The 22,841-nt window shown below is 55.6% G+C and overlaps 1 protein-coding gene across 2 annotated transcripts; it reads left to right on the forward strand.

The window, feature by feature from the left end:
* The first annotated feature begins 11,036 nt into the window (after positions 1-11,036).
* Positions 11,037-22,622, forward strand: LAMB2 (laminin subunit beta 2). 2 transcript variants are annotated; one of them, XM_039228187.1, is made up of 33 exons: positions 11,037-11,080; positions 11,209-11,294; positions 11,412-11,584; positions 11,671-11,806; positions 11,888-11,961; positions 12,327-12,515; positions 12,609-12,672; positions 12,906-13,108; positions 13,192-13,312; positions 13,644-13,832; positions 14,038-14,217; positions 14,336-14,448; positions 14,708-14,787; positions 14,876-15,008; positions 15,195-15,353; positions 15,431-15,558; positions 17,277-17,409; positions 17,595-17,787; positions 17,887-18,030; positions 18,255-18,486; positions 18,570-18,733; positions 18,813-19,037; positions 19,116-19,333; positions 19,445-19,541; positions 19,631-20,003; positions 20,098-20,282; positions 20,360-20,601; positions 20,681-21,029; positions 21,358-21,565; positions 21,643-21,784; positions 21,869-22,045; positions 22,137-22,296; positions 22,376-22,622. In XM_039228187.1, the coding sequence occupies exons 2-33, from the start codon at positions 11,210-11,212 to the stop codon at positions 22,510-22,512; spliced, it is 5,406 nt and encodes a 1,801-aa protein (XP_039084118.1). In that variant the 5' UTR covers positions 11,037-11,080; position 11,209; the 3' UTR covers positions 22,513-22,622. The 2 variants fall into 2 exon arrangements, with proteins under 2 accessions (XP_039084118.1, XP_039084117.1); XM_039228186.1 differs by lacking the exon at positions 11,037-11,080 and adding an exon at positions 11,094-11,113.
* The last annotated feature ends 219 nt before the right edge of the window (positions 22,623-22,841 follow it).

Genomic DNA, 22,841 nt, shown 5'->3' on the forward strand with positions numbered 1-22,841 from the left:
GGCCTGTGACTATGCCTACGGCAATGGGTACAAGGTAGGGCCTGGGAGTTGGGATCAAGCGATAAGAGTCAGGAGTTGACTCTCTTTCCCTGCCCCCATGCTACCTCAGGTGTTCTGCTGGGGAGGGCCTCTGCCTGTGCCAGCCCCACCTCCATGGCTGCCATGAACTCCAATCTGGGCATTTCTGAGCCGCCCTTGACCAAACCACTGCTTAAGCTGAGCTTGGCCAGGGCCTCTAGCCAGCTGACCCCCTGTTGCCTATGAGTGTCCAGGAGGAGCAGGAGCAGGAGCAAGAGAAAACCAAGGCTCAGATTTGGTTTTCAGGGGAGGGAGGGAATCTGTAGAGAGGACTAGTTGGAACAAGAGGCTGGGCTGGCTTACGAAGGTGAGAAAGTCCAAGTGGGAGCGTCAGCAGGGTCAGAGGTTTGGTGTTTTAGAGCCCATATTTTCAGGGCAATGTGGGAGAGGAGAAGCCCAGAATGTTGGAGAACACTGACACTCGACTTGCCTCCAGGAAGCCCCCTAGCCTGCTCCTTCCCACTGTACACAGGTCTCAGGGGCCTCTCCTAGTTGGCCCTGGCCCCGACTTTGGAGACAACATGACCTTCCATGTGCCCGCCAACCTGATGGCAAGCCTATTACAGCAGCCAATTGCCCAAGGTGAGGAGTCTGAGAAACAGGGTGGGGTCATAGGACACTGGGGCCTTAGTAGGGATGGGGTCCCTGGGGTCTTCGGTTAATGGGAACCTAAGTCCTAAGGGTCCAGGTCTTGGGGTGGTCTGGGCCTATGAGTCTGTATCTTGTATCCAGGCCCCAGAGGAACCCCTGTCCCTGCAGTAGGGAGCTGACTCTGTACTATGGCCTGGCTTGGACTTTGCACACATGGTTGGTTGACTGGGCTGGCCTCTCTCTGCTGACACCCATAGTGCCTCATGCTATGGAGTATGACATTGTCCTGTGCTATAAGACTAAGGTCAGTGACATAGGTGCCAAGCAGGTGGATAGATGATGTTGGGTGGTGGGCAGGGGCAGCTCTATAACTGCTGACCCCTAACGCTAGGCACCTGAAGATTGGCAGGGATTAGTCTGTTCATGCCCAATCCCTTCCCAGCAGCACCTGCTGTGCCCATCTGTGCTCAGAGCAGCTGGTCCAGGTGGCCTTGACCCATGCACAGAAGTAGGCAGGACCCTATGACCTCCCAATATCAAGACCTTATTATGTTGCTAACACATGTGAAATAACCCCCAAAGTGGAAAGTCTCCAATATGGAATGTCATTATGTCATAGAGCAATTAAAACAGGGACTGAATATAAAACAGAGCAGGATTTAAGAAGGTGGTCTTTTTGCATGGGTCGTATGATGAAACACTGGATGCAACAGAAATGGGACACAACACTGGGACCAATTGATCATGACCTCATTATCCTACCCCCCTACTCCTTCTCTGCTTACTGCAGCGCTATGGTTTTATCCAGACCTTTCTGCTTTGAACCGGGAACATGCTACTCTGTGATCCTGTGGCTATGGAGGACCAAGGGGGTGCAGAGACCTTGAGGGGGGGCACTGTCCTTCTGGATTTGGTGAGGTCCTAGGGGCTCGACCCCACATCTAGGGAAGACAATTTATAGCAGGATACAATGGTGGGGCTGGGGAGTAGGTGTCTGGAGACCTGAAGATCAAGACAGGTGGATAGTGTAGGGAGGGAGGTCCAGGCAGGAGCAAAGCGTATGCCAAGGATAGAAGGTGAGAACAGGCAGCCGCCAGATCTAAAAAGACCTTGTGGGCCATGAGAAGGACTTAACCTTTATTGTGGGGCACTGGGGAGCAGTGGAAGGGGTTTGAACAGGGAAGATTCATGGGGGAGAATGGATTGTTAGGGGAGGCTGCTGCAGTGATTCTGAATGAGAGGTGGCATTGCCTGGACTAGATTGGAGCCATTGGAAAGGAAGAAGAAACAGACTCAAATGAGAAACAGGAAAGGGGCAAGAAGGGGCTCTGAGGTCCACTGTGAAGAAAAGTAGTTAGTAGGTATGAGCGAGTAGGGCTGGGATCACTGTCTTCTGCCTGCTGCCCTCCACCCACCTACTAGATTGTGCTATTGCTGTGGGTGAAGGAATTGCCTGGGCTGAGATCTGTGGACACTGTGGCCACAGGGCACCTCAGGAGCTCCATAAGGCAGGCTACATGGAGGCAGCAAGGACAGTCCTCTCCATGCCTGAGGTTTGTGTCGACCTTGTCTGAAGCATCTCGCCCTGCTCCATGGGGGTGGTCTTGGTGAGTATGTGCCCCTGGCTTAAAGGGGCTGTAAGATAGGGGTTGCAGGAAGCACCACAAGGTTCATCTTATCTTGTTCTTTCTCCTACCAGCATGTGAGTGCCACCCCCCAGGATTCACTGAGTACTGAGTGTGCCCTGCTAGGTGGCAGTACCCTTGCCATCCTAATATCATTGGTCGTACCTGTGACCACTGTGTGTCTGGAATGTATGGCTTCAGACCCACTGGTTGCAGTGGTAATCCTTTATAGGGCCAGTGAGTATGGGTGTGGGCTCTGGGACCAACCATCTCCCTCCTTTGCATGGCATGTGTGCCCTGTCATTCCCCAGAGAGTGCCATTGCCACACTGAGGGTGCCAGTGGTGCCATTTGTAACCCTGTGAATGAGCAGTGCACATCCCAGGCTGGACTTGCTGGTCACCGCTGGGACCACTGCCTCTCTGGCCAATGGGACTTCCCATACTGCCAGCCCTGTGCCTGCAATGGGCATACTGAGTTGTGCCACCCACTTACAGGCATTTGCCAGGCTTGCCATGGAGCCACCACAGGCCAGCACCTTGAGAGGTGACCACTGGCATCGGAAGTGTTGGGTAAGAATTAGGATGAGTGGGCCTGGCCCCATTCCATGTGCTACTGCCCAGAGGTGCTTGGATGGCTACCACGGAGACCCTACTCTGGACTCAGGCCAGCAGCACCGGCCTTGCCCCTGTCCTGGGCACCCTGGCTCTGGCCTCTATCATGTGAGTTCCTGCCATGTGGACAGTGCAAGCAAACGTGCTCTGTGCCTCTGTGCACCTGGTTATGCAGGTGAGGGATATTTGGCAGGGGCAAACTCATGGCCCTGCTCACCATTCACAATCTCATCAGGTCCATGAGGCAAACCTTTGCCAGTGCCACCTGTATGTTGGACTGCAGGCTGGACACCTCTCCTGGAGGAGTTGCTGTTCAAGGGAGGGAGGGTCAAACTGGAGGAGCTATAGGCATGGAATTTGTAAGCCATGAAGGTGGGCTGTAATGTAGCTACTGTGTTCTCTGCTCTCTTGGCTCAACCTCAGACTTTCTGGCTGGGTATGTAGGACCCACAGACTGCAAGGGTACAGGAAGCTACCTGAGACAACCCATACTTACCTCAATTCTTTCCAGGCCCTTGCTGTGACTGCTGTTCCTCTGGCTACTTTGGGCGCCCTTGGTCAGGGGGAGACCCCAGAAGAGCGTGTGTTGGCCCTGTCAGTGCAACAATAATATAGAACCCTGTGATCCTGCTTCCTGTGACCCCCACAATGGGCACTGCCAGCGCTGTCTGCACCACAGCCGTGACTGTGCCCATGGCAGGCCTGACTCCATGGCAGTGCTTTGTGCGCAGGTGGCTGCCAGTGTGAGTGTGTGGCTAGAGTGGATAGGAACATGCCAAAGCAGGTGGGGATGGTCCTTCCTCAGACCTGTCCTCTCCCCAGGCTGTAGCTGTGACCCCCCCCCCCCCCAGGACACTGCTCCTGCACGGTGCCCATTTCAGGCTGAAGCCTGCTTCTGCAACCAGGTCAGTGGGCAGTACCCTTGCCACCCCAACATACTGGGGCAGGACTGTAGCTGCTGTGCCTACCTCTTCTGGAACCTGGGGGGACCCAGGGGCTATGAGCCCTGCAACTTCCTTGCCCAACACATTTTACAGCTAGCATGTCACCCAGTGAGTGAGGCCATGTTGCACATAGCTTGTGGCAGCAGCCAGGTGTGAGTGTGTGTCTCTGACAGGATGTAACTTGTGGCTGGTATGAGTGTTCATGTGATCACCAGCACCAGTGTGTGGGGCTGCAAACAGCTGTGTGACTCTCTGCTTTTGTGTGACATAAACTATAAGGTAGTGGCAGGGTTTGGGGTAGACAAGACCTGAAACCACACTTGCCTGACCTCACATGCCACCGAGAGCTGGTATGTGGGTGATCCATTGTCCCCACACATGGAGTGAATGGGTTCTGGCAAGTGGAGTGAACATGGCAAGGGTCAGGAGGGAGGCTGAGGAGACAAAGGTGAAGGGTTAGGATTGAGAGTTGGTGCTGGCAGAGGGGGATGGCCATTATGAGCAAGAGTTTCTGGGAAGAGAGTGGTTAACAGCCGAATGAGATGAGGCCTGAAGTGTGTGTTTGTGTTTGTTCTTGTGTCCTTGGTGAAGTGGTGAAGACACGGTGGGAGTCAGGGTGAAGGAAGCATGGGGATGAGGGTATGGAGACAACAGGCTGTTTGGATCAGGATATAGAGGGAAAAAGGGCCAGTCAGTAGTTGAGAACCCAGAGGGTCTGTGGGGGGCTGGCCAAGGAGAAAGCAAGAAGGGAGAAGCCTTCAGCCAAGCACAGGTGTGGGTGCTGCTGCCGGGCCAGGAGCAGGGCAAGCACTGTGTGCTTGGTATGGGTATGCTGCCTTTCAGTACTTGGGTCCTTCTCCCTCTCATAGGGGAGGCTGTGTGTTCCTATGGACTGGCTCACGCTCTCTTTCCTCAAGTTACAGGTCAGTGCCCCTGCTGGACGGAATTTGGGGACCGTATATGCTCCAGGTGTCAGGATGGGTACCAGGGTGACCCAGAGCAGGAATGCAGAGAGGATCACTCACACCATACCACTGGGGTTGAGGCTGCCCTAAAGGGACCTGGTGTGGACTAGCAGGGGAGCAGTGGGGCTTTCCTGAGGGAGAGCACAGCATGTTTATTGCTGTTTGCCCCCACAACTCAAAGAAATACTTGTGGACACAGCTGTTGGTAAGGTCAGGTAGGGTATGCCCACAGAGAACATGCATCAGGTGGCTCTTTTCTGAACCCACCTGCCAGTCCTTCACCCGAGCTGACCCCTGACTGGACTGTAGAGCTTCTGGAGTATTGTGCTGTTTCTCTGCGCAAAGGCTGCCATGCCATAGGGTGCCTCTGTGGCCAGGGAAGATGCTAGTGCCCATGGCTGTTCTGACCAGTAGCTTGTGTGCACCCTCCCACTCACATAGGACAATTCTCCAGGCTTTTTGGAGGTAAGGCTAGGGCAAGTGCCATTTGCTCCCTGCCCTGACCCCACAGCCTGTGCCTGTGACCAACCAGGCTCCATCCTGCCCAGCTGTGATCCACAAGCAGGTGCCTGCCTCTGCAGAGAGAGCGTCTCAGAGGTGAGGTGCCAGGCATGGGCCCATGGCTCCAGAGGTGCCTTCCTGCACTACACATCCTGCCCTACTGGTTTCACCTCCTGGGACCAACATCTAGCTCTGCTCCAGCTGCACCTAGAAACTGTGGCCCAGGAGGTGCCCCCCTACACCAGAGGATGCCTGGCAGGGGTGCCTGGGGCCAGGATGAGCACCTACAGGTCCTAGAGGGGGTACTCTAGCAGGTACAGACTCTCCTGGAATCTTCTTCACCCATTGTGGGGACTCTGGAGCAACTTACAGAGTGGATAGCTGGATTCAGGCCAGGAGTCTTGGATCAGTAAGAGGGAGGTCTCCAGCTAGCTTCTCAGGGTTGGGCATTCAGGGAGTCTCAGGTTGGCCTGTCTTGAGTCTTGGGTCTGGAAGTCAGGTGGGTTTTCCTGAGTGAGGAGTCATGAAGAAGAGGACATCTCTGGCCAAGCTGATGCTCCATCTTCTGGCAGGAAGAAAGTGACTGCTTTGGCCCAGACATTATGGGCCACAGGACAGGTTGTAGCAGAAAGGGAGCCATGAGTTAGGAGGCAGTGTGAACGTCTGCAAGAATTATCCTGGGAGCTAAACTGTGTCAAGGGCTTGGCCTGGCTCAAGAAGGCAACAGGAGCCCAAGATGAGGCCTAATGAGCAGGCAAGTGGGCAGTAGCTGAGGTTAGGGGCTAGGCTGAGGCAGAAGGAAGGTGCCTTTGCTTATGTACCTGGGGGAACCTAGAAGGCTAATTGACCCTGCCTCAACTAGTGGAGGCCTGAGCCACCCTTCTACCCATCCCTGCCATCCCCTGCAGATGCTGAGGCCCAGGCCTCCTCAGCTGCCTGCTTTCCCAAGAGGCCCTGCTTGGAGCCCAGGTTGTGACCACGTTTGGAGAACGAGATAGCATCCTGGAACAGGCCCAAGAGATCAGTGGTGGACAGAGCAGCTGCTATGGGGGATGGGCCAGCCAGGGACAGGGACAGCTATGTGGGAGCTGAAACTAAAGAAGCTGTTTGACAGGATCCAGATGTTTTGGATCTGGGCTGAGGCAGGGTCTCAGTTATAAAGCCCCCTTTGCTCCAGATGTTTTGTCCATAGCTTCTGAGAATCCTAGTCAAAGCTGGAGTGGTGGGTGGACATATGGATCACTATAGGGGGGTTCGCCAAGGTGAGGACTTTCTTCTAGCCCAAACTGGGCGTAGGGCAACGGGGGATATCTGGGACATACATTTCTCACTGGATCATCTGGCTTGTTTGCAGGAATGCAGGGGTTAGGGAACTGGACTGGCCTATGTTCCTGTACCCTGTGGTGCTCCCTCTTGCCCTGGGACCCTGCCCACTACCCAGTGGGCTCTGATTACTTCCCATAACTCTTACAATAGCCTTGATATAGCTGCTACAATCTTAGGGCAGCATTAGCAACTAGTGCAGGCCATTGGGACCATGCATGGGAGCCAAGGGGGGAGTCATACGGAACCATGGCCTGGCCAAAAGGGTGCAGGAGATACATTCCACATCTGACTCAACGCTATGAGCTGCAGCAAATCCAGGCCACAGCAAGGTCCACAGGAATCCAGGCCTGGGAGACATAGCATTGTGTAAGGGGGTCCTGAGGTATGGCCACCATAGCCCCTGTACAAGCAACTGTGCAGATCCTCCAGTGTTTCCTCTTGGGCACATGTCTGCTTGTTGTGTGTCTATTCACAGCTGAGGGGCAGGTGAGCATCTAGGACACTGCTGTGATACTCATTCCAGAATGAGGAATATTCATAAGGGCTAACCAGGGGTCAGATGGGAGTACTAGTATGCTTGTAAATGTTTAACAGCTGGTTGGGGGTCAGAGGGAACTGACTTGTAGTGTTTATCAATTTCCATGGTGTAAGTAAACCCACCATGGCTGATTTTTTAAAAAAATTAATGTTTTATTTATTTCTGAGAGAGAGAGAGAGAGAGAAAGCAGCGTGAGCAGGGGAGGGTCAGAGAAAGAGGGAGATACAGAATCTGAAGCAGGCTCCAGGCTCTGAGCTAGCTGTCAGCACAGAGCCCTATGTGGGGCTCAAACCCATGAACCGTAAGATCATGACCTGAGCCAAAGTTTTTTTTTTAATTTTTTTTAATGTTTTATTTATTTCTAGGAGAGAGAGAGACAGCATGAGCAGGGGAGGGTCAGAGAGAGAGGGAGTGACAGACTCTGAAACAGGCTCCAAGCTCTGAGCTGGCATTCAGCACAGAGCCCGACGCGGGGCTCGAACCCATGAACTGCGAGATCATGACCTGAGCGAAAAGTCGGCCACTCAACCGACTAAGCCACCCGGGCGCCCCAGCTGAGCCAAAGTTGGACGCCCAACTGACTGAGCCACCCAGACACCCCTGATTTAAAATTTTTTTAATTTTATTTTTCAGAGAGAGAAACAGACAAAATATGAATGTAGGAGGGGAAAAGAGAGAGGGAGACACAGAAACTGAAGCAAGCTCCAGGCTCTGAGCTGTCAGCACAGAGCCTGGCACTGGGCTTAAACCCATGGACCATGAGATCATGACCTGAGCTGAAGTCAGATGCTTAACTGACTGAGCCACCCAGGCGCCCCCCACCATGGCTGATTTTAGTCTACCTACCATTTATCTGCTGATTCACAAAACTCCTAAAAATTTAACACTTGACTCTTGTTAGCCCCCAGCACACCATGTAATCTTGTCAGAGGCAGGGCCAGTGAGAGGTTAGAGTGAGGATTTGTTGAGTCAGGGATCAGAGTTCACATCTGAGATTCCTACCCCAATTCCTACATATGAAGGTGCAGATGCTGTGAGTATGCAGCTGGTGGCATGGCGTGGGATGGCAGTGTCCCTCCCCCAAAGTGGGACAGTGAGCATTGCCCTCCTGCTGGATCAGATCCAGAGTGCTTTCCCTGCACCAGACACCATAGGCCAGGAACTGCCCAGAGCTGAAGGTGTCGTCCATCAGACACGGCAGACCAAGTGAAGGGCCAGGAGGATAGAGGTAGAGATCAGAGGATGAGGAGGACAGGGATGCCCAACTGATCATCTGCACCCTTCAGCGAGGGGACAGCTAGGGTTCAGGACCAAGAACTGGATGTTCAGCTGGCTGAGGTGGGAAGACATACAAGGGCTGCAGAACAAGTGCTGCAGCAAAACAGACACTTTGAGGCCTGGAGGCCAGTGTACAGGAGGTGACACCCCACTCAAACCCCTCAGCTTCTTCATACCTCTTGTTCAGTGGCTGCTGTTATCCCCATTCTCCCCCTGAGATCCTTGAATCACTGTGATACCCTGGTGCTACTAAATACACAGACCATGTGAGCACCCTACTTAGTTGCTACCCTCCTGTGACCTCCCTGTGATCCTTTGACCTTTGTCCCAGTGGCAGGATACCTGGCCTGGGTGATACTGGCAGTGGCAGTGGATGTGACCCCAGTCCTGGGGCATCTGTCCAGTGCAAGTATGGCTTTCAAGACCTATTTGGCCTTGTCAGCAGCATGCTGAGGAGACAGAAGAGCAAGCAGTACATGCCATGGGCATGGCTGGGGGCCTGGGCAAGGTGAGGATGGGTATACTGGGCATTGAGGTCTCAGAGGTGGGATTTAGGCTGGGACTGGGCTATACTGGGCTGAGGCAGGGTCTCAGTTATAAAGCCCCCTTTGCCTCAGGAACCTTGGGCAGCAATATGTCTGAAACAGGATCTAGATGGGGTGGGTTTTCAGGTAAAGTCCTGCTCTAGGAGTTGCAGATCGCCCAGTTAGGCCTGGCAGAGTTGCAGAAGGGCACACATAGCCTGGTGGCCACAATGCAAGATGCAGGAGAGTGGGTATAGTAGGCAGGGGCTGAGGCCCAAGAGCTGCTGAAGTGGGTGGATAACAGCTAGAGCCAGCTAAAAGGTGCATGGATGAGCCATGGTGGAGTGGGGTATGGAGTGGGATCAGCATCAGATGGATGGGTCAGAGTCAGAACAGGGATGGTGTGGGAAGGTCAGGGCTGGGTCTAGGTCAGGTCCAGATTCCTATAGGGATCAGGGTGGGGGTCAAAGTTGACAACAGGGGTCAAATGTTGATTAGGGTTAGAGTTCACCTAGGGCTGGGGTCAGAGTTAAGGTTGTGACAGAATTGAGGACTAGGGTCAAAACTTAGGGGCAAAGATCAGAACCGGGTTCAGATGACCTTATCCTCAGGGTTGGAGCACCATCTGGGTCAGAACAAGCAGATACTGAGCAAGCAGGTGCCATCCTGTGGGGCCTGGAACAGAGGGTAGCAAAGCTACTTGAGCACATGTGGCTATGGGCAAATGGGTATGCCACTTGCTGACTGTGGTGTATGGATGCTAGTAAGACAGACTCTTGAACTACCTGAATGATCCCAGATGGACCCAAGAATCTTCTGACCTTGAGGGACAAGGGACCCCACTGAGTTGACCTTGAGTAACCCCCACGTGGCCCCACGATATCCTCCAGTGATCCTGTCCTTGAGAAACTAGAGATCATGTAAAACTCACAGATGCCATCTAGTGCCTTTAACCCTGATAGATCCTTTTCTGAGTGATCTAAAATTCTGAGTCACCTCTAATATCCCTGAGCCCCTCAGGTTGACTACATGACCCCCAGGGTAACTGGAGACCCTGACTTCAGAAAACTGGAGTAACTCCCAAGACTCTGTAAGTCCAGCAGACTTACAGCTCCTCTGCTTAGACTCTTATTGAGAAACCTAGTGATGCCCCTGAAGAACCTCAGCTTTCTCCCCCAGTTCCACAGCTCTGGGTCTTCTCCATTTGAACCCAGACAGAGTGGGCACAGTTGTGGCAGCTCAGAGCCACCGGGGCCTGGCCCTATAGACCTGGTAGTCCACGGTTCCGCCCGTGGTCCCAGGGGCCTGGGTGGGGCATTCGCAGGCCGCTCGCATTCCAAGCCCGGGCTCTGGCCTCCCGGCAGGCCAGAAGGTACGGAATGGATGAATAGCCATAAGATCTGGATTCAGTCCCTGCCTCTGTCTGTTGTCAGCCACCAGCATCCATTTTCACACCGGGAAACTGAGACAGCACTTCTTGTGCAGACTTGCTGTAGTGACTAAGGGAGGTGGAGACTCCTGGAGCGGTGACTTGGGCAAGGGGATGGCTTTTTTCCATCTCTCGTCCTACCTCCATCTTGTCCTGCTGCTCTGGCCAGGCCAGCCTAAATTTTCCCACATTCCTAAATAGAGGAGCTTGATAACTCTGTGCGTGACCTCTCACCTACCCGCTGATGCTGGAACCCCAAAACTGAACAGCCTAGTAGATAGTGACTTCCACAGCACTCACAAAGCTGGGGAAAAAGACTGGGTTCCATGGCTGTTTGAAGTCTCAGAAGATCAGACTCCTTTTCTTCGCTCATGCCATACCCACTACTTGGTGCGCCACCACCTTTGGTGGCCTAAAACCAAATCCCCTGCCCCCTTGGTCTGCACAGGTGGTCTGAGCAAAGGAGCACAATAAAGTTTTGCAGGTGAGCTGGACTATGTCTGGTTTCTAGAATGAGGGTCATTTCTGGAGAGGTGGGAGAGGAACTTCTGCACAGTGTTGCACTCCTGCCCAAGATCCGCTCCACGCTTTCCTTTTTGCCGTGCTTCTCAACTTTGCTCAAAGTCGCAAGACTCTACTAGTGGAGGGACTGCCTGAGGGAGGATTGAGTAGGGAATCTGCCTAGGACTTACAAGGGCAGGGTCTGCACGGACCCCAAGGGAGGGGCAGGGTGGGCCTGGGCTATAGATCTCTCATTCCCCCGCCCCCCTCTCATCTGGATTCCCCTCCTCTTCAGGATGGAGCCGGCCTCTGGGGAACCAGGGAGGGACCTGCGGGGACTGCCTGGGCCCTGGGAGCTTCGACTGGGCCTGCTGCTGAGCGGTGAGAGGGCCTGGTGAAGGCCTGGGGTTTGTGGGATGAGATGGTGGGTCATGGGGGAGCTAGCCCTGGGGCTATGGGGTGGGAGCACAGCAGAACTGGCTAACCCACTGTTCCCAGTGCTGGCCACCGCCCTGGCCCAGGCCCTGGCCCCAGATGTGCCAGGCTGTTCGAGGGGAAGCTGCTACCCTGCCACAGGTGACCTGCTAGTGGGCCGTGCTGACAGACTGACTGCCTCATCCACCTGTGGCTTGCATGGTCCCCAGCCCTACTGCATTGTTAGTCACCTTCAGGTGAGGCTGGGAGTGGGTAGGCCAGGGGAGGGGATGCTGGCACTGGCTGAAGCACTGACCCTGACCTTGACTCTGACCTAACCCAGGATGAGAAGAAGTGCTTCCTGTGTGACTCCCGGCGCCCCTTCTCTGCTAGAGACAACCCAAACAGCCATCGCATCCAGAATGTAGTTACCAGCTTTGCACCACAGCGCCGGACAGCCTGGTGGCAGTCAGAGAATGGTGAGGCTGTGGGTGGGGCATGGGGTGAGCGGGGTTGCCCACCAGTAGTCTCAAGTCCCTGACTTCCGACTCCTGCCTCAGGTGTCCCCGTGGTCACCATCCAGCTGGACTTGGAGGCTGAGTTTCATTTCACGCACCTCATTATGACCTTCAAGGTGCCCGCATGTCTGGGAGCCTGCTTGAATCACCCTGCTTGGCTCCCCATTGCCCCTGAACAGATTCCCAGCAACTTAGCCCAGCCTCCCTGAGGTCACATGCTGTACTCTGGGTGCATGGGAGGCTCCTTCATGGCCCACACCTTCTGTTGCCTTCTGCCTCCAGGCCTTTGCACGTGCTGCCTCCCTGGGCCCCATCAATCCTGAGCCTCCCCATTAGAAGGGGCTACCCTCCCTGCCTATTGCTTGGCTTCCAGTGGTCACCCCCACCTGTCCGTGAACTGCTTGAGGGCAAGCTTCAGCTGGGCAGGGCTCTTGATGGGCCTGGTCCTGATGCCCACTGATCAACCATGCCCCCCACCCAGACATTTCGTCCTGCTGCCATGCTGGTGGAGCGCTCAGCAGACTTTGGACGCACCTGGCATGTGTACCGATATTTTTCCTATGACTGTGGGGCTGACTTTCCAGGAGTCCCACTGGCCCCCCCACGGCACTGGGATGACGTAGTCTGTGAGTCCCGCTACTCAGAGATTGAGCCATCCACCGAAGGCGAGGTGAGGGGTGGGATGTGACTTGGGGGAAGGAAGAGGGGAGATGATGGGCTTGAGGCAGGATCCAGTGCCTCTAATGGCCCCATGTCCCAACAGGTCATCTATCGTGTGCTGGATCCTGCCATCCCTATCCCAGACCCCTATAGCCCACGGATCCAGAGTGAGTGTTCTTCCCTTTGAGCCTGGCAGAGTCCCAGTGTCCGGCCAGTGACTATTTGGGGCCTCAGAAGCTATTTTGGGTGCTTTTTAGGGCAGAGCCAAGTCCAATTTAGCTCATATAGCAATAGACAGGAGGTCTCCCAAGGTGACCTTAGCAGCTGCAGGCCCTGGGTGGGCATGGAGCAACAAGAGCCTGCCTAGCCAGCTGGCTCCCAATCCTTTCCCCCCACTTAGACCTGCTGAAGATCACTAACCTACGGGTGAACCTGACACGGCTACATACGCTGGGAGACAACCTGCTTGATCCACGGCGGGAGATCCGTGAGAAATACTATTATGCCCTCTACGAGCTGGTTGTGCGTGGCAACTGCTTCTGTTATGGACACGCCTCACAGTGTGCACCTGCCCCAGGGGCACCAGCCCATGCTGAGGGCATGGTGAGGAGATTTAGCTGGCTGGAGTAGGGGGCAGGGGCAGGCATGGCTGGACAGTGCTGACCACCTGCCTGCCCATGTCCTAGGTTCATGGGGCCTGCGTCTGTAAACATAACACTCGTGGCCTCAACTGTGAGCAGTGTCAAGATTTCTATCATGACCTGCCCTGGAGTCCAGCTGAGGATGGCCACAGTCATGCCTGCAGGAGTGAGTGAGATCCTGGCCCACATAGCCCCAGAACTCAGTGGTCTGGTTGTGCCATGAGTAGAACCTAGAGCTGGTTGGTCAAGCCCCTAACACCCAGGCTGTATCCAAAGAGTATCCAGGCCTTGATGCCCTTAGGGATTCCCTTAACCCTCCTTCACAATCTGCTCTGAGCAGGGGGGTCAGTATATGCTGAGACCTTACAGTACCTGAGCCCACAGCCACAAATTCTGGCCTGTGGCAGGGACCCACTGTGTCACTGGGAACCTTACACCCCTTACCTTCAGGACATGATCCCACAAGTGACCTTTGTATTGCCTTCCCCTCTCCCAAGAGTGTGAGTGCCATGGGCACGCCTACAGCTGCCACTTTGACATGGCCATATATCTGGCATCTGGCAATGTGAGTGGAGGTGTGTGTGATGGATGTCAGCACAACACAGCTGGGCGCCACTGTGAGCTCTGCCGACCCTTCTTCTACCGTGACCCAACCAAGGACCTGAGGGATCCTGCTGTGTGCCGCTGTGAGGCTGGGATTGGGCATGGGAGAGGGAAGGCTGAGTCTGGGGTAGGAACTGAGAAGCCAGACTGCTGTCCAGGTTGCAGGGGTTTGAGGTGGGAGGAGGGGGCAGTGAAGGCAGGCTGGGAATCCAGGGTGAAGAGGCTTGGGAGATGAGTGGTGTTGGGCTAGTTGAAATAGGGTGACCCTGCACCTCTTTTTCCCCTCAGCCTGTGATTGTGATCCCATGGGTTCCCAAGATGGTGGTCGCTGTGATCCCCATGATGATCCTGCTCTGGGGCTGGTCTCGGGCCAGTGTCGCTGCAAAGAACATGTGGTGGGCGCTCGCTGCCAGCAGTGCCGTCATGGCTTCTTTGGGCTCAGTGCCAGTGACCCTGCAGGCTGTCGGCGTATGTGCTTCCTGACCTAGCTCCTGTGCTAACCTTAACCCTTGACTTTTTACTTTCAACCCAATGAACACCAGCACTTATAGCTCCCCAGAGTCCTGATGGATCTCCTTCCCCACAGGATGTCAGTGTGATGCACGGGGCACAGTGCCTGGGGTCACTTCTTGTGACCCCAACAGTGGAACCTGTTTCTGCAAGCGTCTAGTGACTGGACGTGGCTGTAACCGCTGCCTGGTGCGACTGCAGGGGGCTGGGGTTCTGGGGTCCTGCATTTATTCTCAGAGCACAGGGTGAGGGGGGTGGCGTCTATACCCCATTGGGTCAGTGCTGAGAGCTTAGGGTGTATTCCTGGCTGGGAGGCCAAGGGTGGGAGCCATGGTCTAGTGACCATGCTTTCTCCAAGGGGTGGTAGAGGCTGAAAGCTGTCATTGGATTCTCTGATGGGTGGTAAGGGGGTCTGTTTCTGGCCCCCAGCAACCTCCTCTCCCCCCAGCCTGGCCATTGGGGCCTGAGCCATGACCTGCTTGGTTGCCGTCCGTGTGATTGCGACGTGGGTGGTGCCGTGGATCCCCAGTGAGTGCTGTATAAGGGGTCTGGGAAGGGTGGGAAAAGATCCTGGGCAGGGTAAGGGGTCCTTTTTGAGTAACCTTGGGCTTCCCAGGTGCAATGAGGCCACAGGTCAGTGCCGCTGCCACCAGCACATGGTGGGGCGACGCTGTGAGCAGGTGCAGCCTGGCTACTTCCGGCCTTTCCTTGACCACCTAACTTGGGAGGCTGAAGACACCCGAGGACAGGTAGGGGGCAACGATGGAGGGCAGGGCTTGTGCTGGAGAGGCAGAGTTATGGGTGGTACTTTGTCTGGGGTGGGTGTCCAGCCTTGGGGAGGGTGTCTCAGGTAAAGAGCTGGGGTTTAGGGACAGGTTGTGGTAGAAGAGATGGTGCCTTACCAAGGCACCCACCCTGAGCTGTATCCCTCACAGGTGCTGGATGTGGTGGAGCGCCTGGCAACCCCTGGTGGGACTCCATCCTGGACAGGCCAGGGCTTTGTTAGGCTTCAGGAAGGTCAGGCACTGGAGTTCCTGGTGACATCTGTGCCGAGAGCCATGGATTACGATCTGCTGCTGCGCTTGGAGCCCCAGGTCAGACTCTGTGAAACCTGACCCAGAGCTGAACCTCCAGGTGTGGTAGCATTTTTTTCATCAGCCTGTTCCCTCAGATCCCTGAGCAGTGGGCAGAGATGGAAGTAGTCGTGCAGCGCCCAGGGCCTGTGTCTGCCCATGGCCCGTGTGGGCATGTGCTGCCCAAGGATGACCGCATTCCAGGGACTCTGCAACCAGCAACCAGGTGAGGGCACTAATGGTAGCATCTATAACAGTGGAGGGTTGTGGGCCAGCCCTAATTCCCTGAAGGGCACTTGGAAGACCCCGCTGCTCATTCATCTGTCCCTTGCTTCAAGTGCCTCCTCCTGAGAGCTCTTTGCCAGGTACTGTTAGGCATGGCACAGGTCAGAGGAAGGAGGTAGAATAGGCCTGCTCTCTTAGGGATCTAAGTTCCCTTAAGAGAGGCCTGTGGCAAGAATTAATGGGAAATCATTCAGTGTCACTATAGGGAATGCCCATGGTGGGAAGGGACGGCATCAGAGCATTCTGACCAGGGATGTGACTGGTCTGATTATTGTTTTATTACATTCAGGGTAATATTTGTTTCATGTATCTGTTTTGTCACCTTCTTTTTTTATTTTTTATGATGTAAATATTCAAACATACACAGAAGTAGAGAGAGCAGCATATAAGGGGCCATACCCGTTATAGACATTTTTACCAACTGTGACTTTTGTTTAACAAAGATCCCTCTACTTGCTGAGTGAAGAGCAAACTTAGAGTGACCAAAGTGGAAGCTGGAAGATCTGCTAGAAGCTGTTGAGTTAGTTGAGCGACAGTGGGTTGGACAGAAGTTTAGCAGTTGATGTGGCGAGATGAAGAAGGTTCCAGAGGGTTCTAGTGGCAGAGCTGTTGGGTTAGAAGTGTAGGAAAGGGACAGTGGAAAGATGACTCTAGAGTTTTGAGTTTGTTCATCTGGGTGGGTGTTAGGCTCTTTGCTGAGATAGAGACATAGGGAAGAGCAGTTCTGAGTTGCTTAGACATGCGGGAGAAGGCCAATGGGTGGTTGGATTTCTCAGTCTGGAATTACTGGGAGGCCTCAAGTTGGAGATATAAATTTGCAACTTGTCACTAAAGAGATAGGTGTAGATGAAATGAGCAGAGAAAGGAAAGAGGACCAGAAGAAAGCTCTGGGGTGTTAGATGTCAGTAGAGAAGGAGGAGCTGGCAGTGGGGGGAAACCAGGAGTGTGGACAGGGTTCCAGAAGTGTAGAGAAGAGTGTCTCAGGAAGGAGGGTGCTCTCATCACATGCTGCTGAATGCTGGAGCAGTTGGCAACAGAGAAGAGGCTGCTGGGTTTGGCTTCATGGAGGTTGATGGTGAGCTTGGTTCAGGCTGTCTTGATGGCATGTTGGCATAAAAGCTCCATTGGATTGTGAGGCTGGAGTGGAGGCAGTGACCACAGTTCAATATATTGGGGAGGAGAGTGAAGATAAAGCAATATCTAGGGGAGACTCAGGAATTGAGGGAAGATGTTTTCAAGGGGGGATGAAAGATGTTTGCAGACTGATGGGAAAGACCTAGGAAAGGCAGAGCCAGGCTGGAGGGAATGACATAGTCTTGGTGAAGAGGAGCAGAGGTTGGAGGTCAAGGTTGGAGAAAATAGGAGGAGGCCATTGAAGAAAAATTGGCAAGTATTTGTGCCAGGGAAATGCCATGGGATTGCAGGGCTGTAGGGAGCATTTTCAGAGATTGGTCTGCACAGGCATAGGAGTCCAGTGAGGCATGCTTGTGGAAATCTGTATAAATTATCTGTCAGGCTGTCTAGCTGTCTGTTGGCCTGACCCAGCCCTAGCATCTTTCTCAGCTGATAGTTTGGTTGCTGTGTGCAGGGTGAGGAGGCCTAGGATGGTGGGTACAGGGACCCTGGGTGAACTCCATACCTGTCCTTGTCTCCCCCCAGGTATATGATATTTCCCAGACCTGTCTGCCTTGAGCCTGGCATCTCCTATAAGCTGCATCTGAAGCTTCTGCGAACAGGGGGAAGTGCCCAGCCTGAGGTTCCCTACTCTAGACCCAGCTTGCTTATTGACTCGGTAAATAGTCCTCTCTCCCCACACTGACCAAGAAAGCAGAGTCTATGGAATGGGACCTGTAGTGGTGATGGCTGGATAGGTGGGGCCTGTGACAGAAGAGGCAGGCCCATGGTGGTGCTAAGTGCTCTGGTAGTGCCAATATGGTCTTGGGTCTGGACCTCATTCTTCCTTGCTCATCTCTTCAGTTGGTGCTGCTTCCCCGTGTCTTGGTGCTGGAGATGTTTAGTGGGGGTGACGCTGCTGCCCTGGAACGTCGTGCCACCTTTGAACGCTACCGTTGCCATGAGGAGGGTCTGGTGCCCAGTAAGACCCTTCCCTCTGAGGCCTGTGCCCCCCTCCTCATCAGCTTGTCTGCCTTACTCTACAATGGTGCCTTGCGTAAGTGTCTTGCGTAATGGTGCCTTGCGTAAGATGTGGGTTGGTGGGGCAGAGATGTGGGGTCCCAGCCTGACTTGGCCCTATCCACCTGCCCCACAGCCTGTCAGTGTGACCCCCAGGGCTCACTGAGTTCTGAGTGCAATCCCCATGGTGGTCAGTGCCTGTGTAAACCTGCAGTGGTTGGGCGCCGCTGTGATCACTGTGCCCCTGGCTTCTACGGCTTTGGCCCCACAGGTTGTCAAGGTACTTGCCTGCCTTTCTTCCCTCCGTCCCTTCTCTCTCCTCCCTACTACTGTTCTCCCTCCTCCCTCTGACTCTGCTTCTTCCTTCCTCTAACTCTGCATTGGACCCCATGCTCTCAGCACCAGAACATTGGAAGTTCTCTTCTGTTCCCTGATTTTCCCACCCTGACCCCACCTAGATTCCCTCAAACCCTCTCCCTGGCTCAGCCTCTGCCTTGCCCCCAGCCTGCCAGTGCAGCCCCGAGGGGGCACTCAGTGGCCTATGTGAAGGGACCAGTGGGCAATGCCCCTGCCGAACTGGTGCCTTCGGGCTTCGCTGTGATCGCTGCCAGCGTGGCCAGTGGGGATTCCCTAACTGCCAGCCGTGTGTCTGCAATGGGCATGCAGATGAATGTGACACTCACACAGGCACTTGCCTGGGCTGCCGTGATCACACAGCGGGTGAACACTGTGAAAGGTGAGCCTGGAGCAGCTGGGAGTGGGTTGGTGGGTAGGAATGCCGCTCAGGGATCACATATCTCTTCCTGCTCCTCCCTGAAGGTGCATTGCTGGCTTCCATGGGGACCCACGGCTGCCATATGGGGGCCAGTGCCGGCCCTGTCCCTGCCCTGAAGGCCCTGGGAGCCGGCGGCACTTTGCTACTTCTTGCCATCGGGATGGGTACTCCCAGCAGATCATGTGCCACTGTAAGGCAGGGTACACAGGTGAGTAAGTAAGGCACAGGCATGGGGTCAGGGTGGGGCAGCTGAACTGAACACTCATACCTTCCCCAACTGTGGGCAGGACTACGGTGCGAAGCTTGTGCCCCTGGGCACTTTGGGGACCCATCAAGGCCAGGTGGCCAGTGCCAGCCCTGTGAGTGCAGTGGGAACATTGACCCCATGGACCCTGATGCCTGTGACCCTCGCACGGGGCAATGTCTGCGCTGCTTATACCACACGGAGGGGCCACACTGTGCCCACTGTAAGCCTGGCTTCCATGGGCAGGCCACCCAACAGAGCTGTCACCGTGAGTGGGGAATTGGGATGGCTGGGGCAGGGCTCTTCTGCTCAGGCTCCCCTTGATTAACGTGTTTGACTGGCACAGGCTGCACCTGCAACTTGCTGGGCACAGATCCCCAGCAGTGCCCGTCCACTGACCGGTGCCACTGTGACCCAAGCAGTGGGCAGTGCCCATGCCTCCCCAATGTCCAGGGCCCTAGCTGTGACCGATGTGCCCCCAACTTCTGGAATCTTACCAGTGGCCATGGCTGTCAGCCCTGTGCCTGCCACCCAAGCCGAGCCAGAGGCCCCACCTGCAATGAGGTATGGGGCTCTTCTGTGGTTCCCTGGGTGGATGGTGCTGGCTGTCTGTCTTAGGTCTCAAGGGCTTAGCTTCTGATTGAGGCTCTGATCTCTGCCCTGTTCTCACTCTAGTTCACAGGGCAGTGCCACTGCCGTGCTGGCTTTGGTGGGCGAACCTGTTCTGAGTGCCAGGAGCTCCACTGGGGAGACCCTGGGTTGCAGTGCCGTGGTGAGAGAGCCGGCAGGGCTAGGGTGGATGGGGGACTTCTCAGGATGCCCCAATGGCACCCTAACTCCACGGTCTGCCCTTTTCTGCAGCCTGTGATTGTGACCCTCGTGGAATAGACACGCCTCAGTGTCACCGCTCCACAGGCCACTGTAGCTGCCGCCCAGGCGTGTCTGGCGTGCGCTGTGACCAGTGTGCCCGTGGCTTCTCAGGAGTCTTCCCTGCTTGCCACCCATGCCACACATGTTTCGGGGATTGGGACCGTGTGGTACAGGACTTGGCTGCCCGTACGCGGCGCCTGGAGCAGCGGGCCCAGGAGCTGCAGCAGACGGGTGTGCTGGGTGCCTTTGAGAGCCGCTTCTGGCACATGCAGGAGAAGCTGGGGACTGTACAGGGGATTGTAGGTGCCCGCAACACCTCAGCTGCCTCCACTGCGCAGCTAGTGGAGGCGACAGAAGAGCTTCGGTGCGGATGGGCCTGAGGATATGCGGTGGGATGGGGCAGAGGCTCAATGGCCTAGGGCTGAAGGTTCTCTAAACACCACCCCCTACTGGCACAGGCGTGAAATCGGAGAGGCCACTGAGCACCTGACCCAGCTGGAGGCAGAACTGACTGATGTGCAGGATGAGAATTTCAATGCCAACCATGCACTGAGCAGTCTGGAGCGAGATGGGCTTGCACTTAATCTCACACTGAGACAACTGGACCAGCATTTGGACCTGCTCAAGCATTCAAACTTCCTGGGTGGGTTGTTGCCCAACTAGGCAGGTGGACCAGGGTTGAGTGATCTTTAGCTGACGGCCAGCCTTTGCCCAATATAGGTGCCTATGACAGCATCCGCCACGCCCACAGTCTGTCTGCAGAGGCGGAACGTCGTGCCAACACATCAGCCCTGACAGTGCCCAGCCCTGTGAGCAACTCAGCAGATACCCGGCACAGGACAGAGGTGCTGATGGGTGCCAAGAGGGAGGACTTCAACCGCAAACACATGGCCAACCAGCGGGCACTAGGCGAGCTCTCTGCCCGTACCCAGTCCCTGAGCCTGACAGGCATCAATGAACTGGTGAGGCACAAGTGTGGGGTGGGACATGTGGGTGTGGCTGTTCCTTCCCCAAAGCCCTGACTTGTTCTGTGCCTGGCAGGTGTGTGGGCCCCCAGGGGATGCACCCTGTGCAACAAGCCCTTGTGGGGGTGCTGGCTGCCTGGACGAGGATGGGCAACCTCGCTGTGGGGGCCTCGGCTGCAATGGGGCAGTAGCCATGGCGGACCTGGCACTCGGTCGGGCTCGGCACACACAGGCAGAGCTGCAGCGGGCACTGGCAGAAGGTGGCGGCATCCTCAGCCAGGTGGCTGAGACCCGTCGGCAGGCAGGAGAGGCACAGCAGCGGGCCCAGGCAGCCCTGGACAAGGCAAATGCTTCCAGGGGACAGGTGGAGAAGGCCAACCAAGAACTTCGGGAACTTATCCAGAGTGTGAAGGACTTCCTCAGCCGTGAGCCTCCCGTGTGGCCCAGGCCATGTGGTTGTTTCACCTGTGTCTATGTTCATACTTGTGTCCCTGGGTCCATACTTGGGTCAGGGCCTGCACTGGACCTGTGTTTATGACCCCATGTCTAGCCCCTCAACCCTTGCCTATATGTGGTCCCAAGTCCATGACCCCAAGTCTGTGCCCACTTATAGTTCCTGTCCTTGTAATTAATCACTATGCCTATGAGCAAACCCATATTCTATGTGGGGTCCCTGAGTCCATACCCCAAAATTGTGCCCGATGCCAGTGCTGGAGAATCTGTGTCCCTAAGCCCTTGCCTGTGTCCCCATAGAGGAGGGGGCTGATCCTGATAGCATTGAGATGGTGGCCACTCGAGTGCTAGAGCTCTCCATCCCAGCATCACCTGAGCAAATCCAGCACCTGGCAGGCGCAATTGCAGAGAGGGTCCAGAGCCTGGCGGATGTGGACACAATCCTGGCACGTACTGTGGGAGATGTGCGTCGGGCAGAACAGCTATTGCAAGATGCACGGCGGGCAAGGTCTGACTACGACCCTGGCCCCTTTCCTTGACGCCCGGTCCTGATATTTGCAAGCTCTGATTCCCTCTCTTCTTCAGGAGCCGGGCTGAGAGTGAGAAACAGAAGGCAGAAACAGTACAAGCAGCACTGGAGGAAGCCCAGAGGGCACAAGGCGCTGCTCAGGGTGCCATTGAAGGGGCGGTAGTTGACACACAGGACACAGAGCGGACACTGCATCAGGTGTGGTTTCTCTGGGACATGAGTGGGGCAAGATTATGGGCATGCACCCATAGACCTGTTTAACCCTGGGTCCACCCATGACAGGTGCAGGAGAAGATGGCAGGTGCAGAGCAGGCACTGAGCTCTGCAGGCGAGAGGGCTCAGCAATTGGATGGTCTTCTGGAAGCTCTGAAATTGAAACGAGCAGGGAATAGTCTGGCAGCCTCTAGCGCTGAAGAAACAGCAGGCAATGCCCAGGGTCGTGCTCGAGAGGCTGAGCAGGTGGGTTGAGGTAAAGCCAGCTGGTGGGGGTTGAAGTAGAGGCTGGGCCTCCACTGGGCCACCTAGCTGACTTTGCCTTCTATATCCCCAGCTGCTGCAGGGCCCACTAGGCGACCAGTACCAAACAGTGAAGGCTTTGGCTGAGCGGAAGGCCCAGGGTGTGCTGGCTGCACAGGCACGGGCCGAGCAACTTCGGGATGAAGCTCGAGGCTTGTTGCAGGCTGCTCAGGACAAACTGCAACGGCTACAAGGTGAGGACTGGGGTGGGTAGGCGCCAGAGGAGTGGGACTGTGGGAGTAGGACCCTTCAGCTGAGACCCTCCCCTCCTAGAGCTGGAGGGCACCTATGAAGAGAACGAGCGGGCACTGGAAGGCAAAGCAGCCCAGCTGGATGGGCTGGAGGCCAGGATGCGTAGCGTGCTTCAAGCCATCAACTTGCAGGTTCAGATCTACAACACCTGCCAGTGACCCCTGTGCGATGCCTACTCCAGCCCCCAGCCCCGCCCACTACTGCCTCTGCACGAAACGGTTCTGGGCCTGAGCAGGCCCCCAATAAACCGCTGTGATTACCCACTGTATCTTCTGGACTCTGATTTGGGGAGGGCGGGGTCTCTGGGCGGAACCTCAGGAGGGCACCAGCAGGGCCTGGGCGAGGCCAAGGAACCGGAGCCCCGCCTCCACCGTTCGGCCCGCCCCGGAGCTGCCTGTCGCCGCATGCCCGCTCCCACCGGAAGTGCGTCACCAGCTAGGCGCTCAGCCACCCGGGGCCGTAACTAGAAGTCGAAACAAAACAAGCG

The sequence above is a fragment of the Hyaena hyaena genome, unplaced genomic scaffold (genome assembly GCF_003009895.1).
Source record: "Hyaena hyaena isolate Hyena2069 unplaced genomic scaffold, ASM300989v1 scaffold_30, whole genome shotgun sequence".
Lineage (NCBI taxonomy): Eukaryota > Metazoa > Chordata > Mammalia > Carnivora > Hyaenidae > Hyaena > Hyaena hyaena.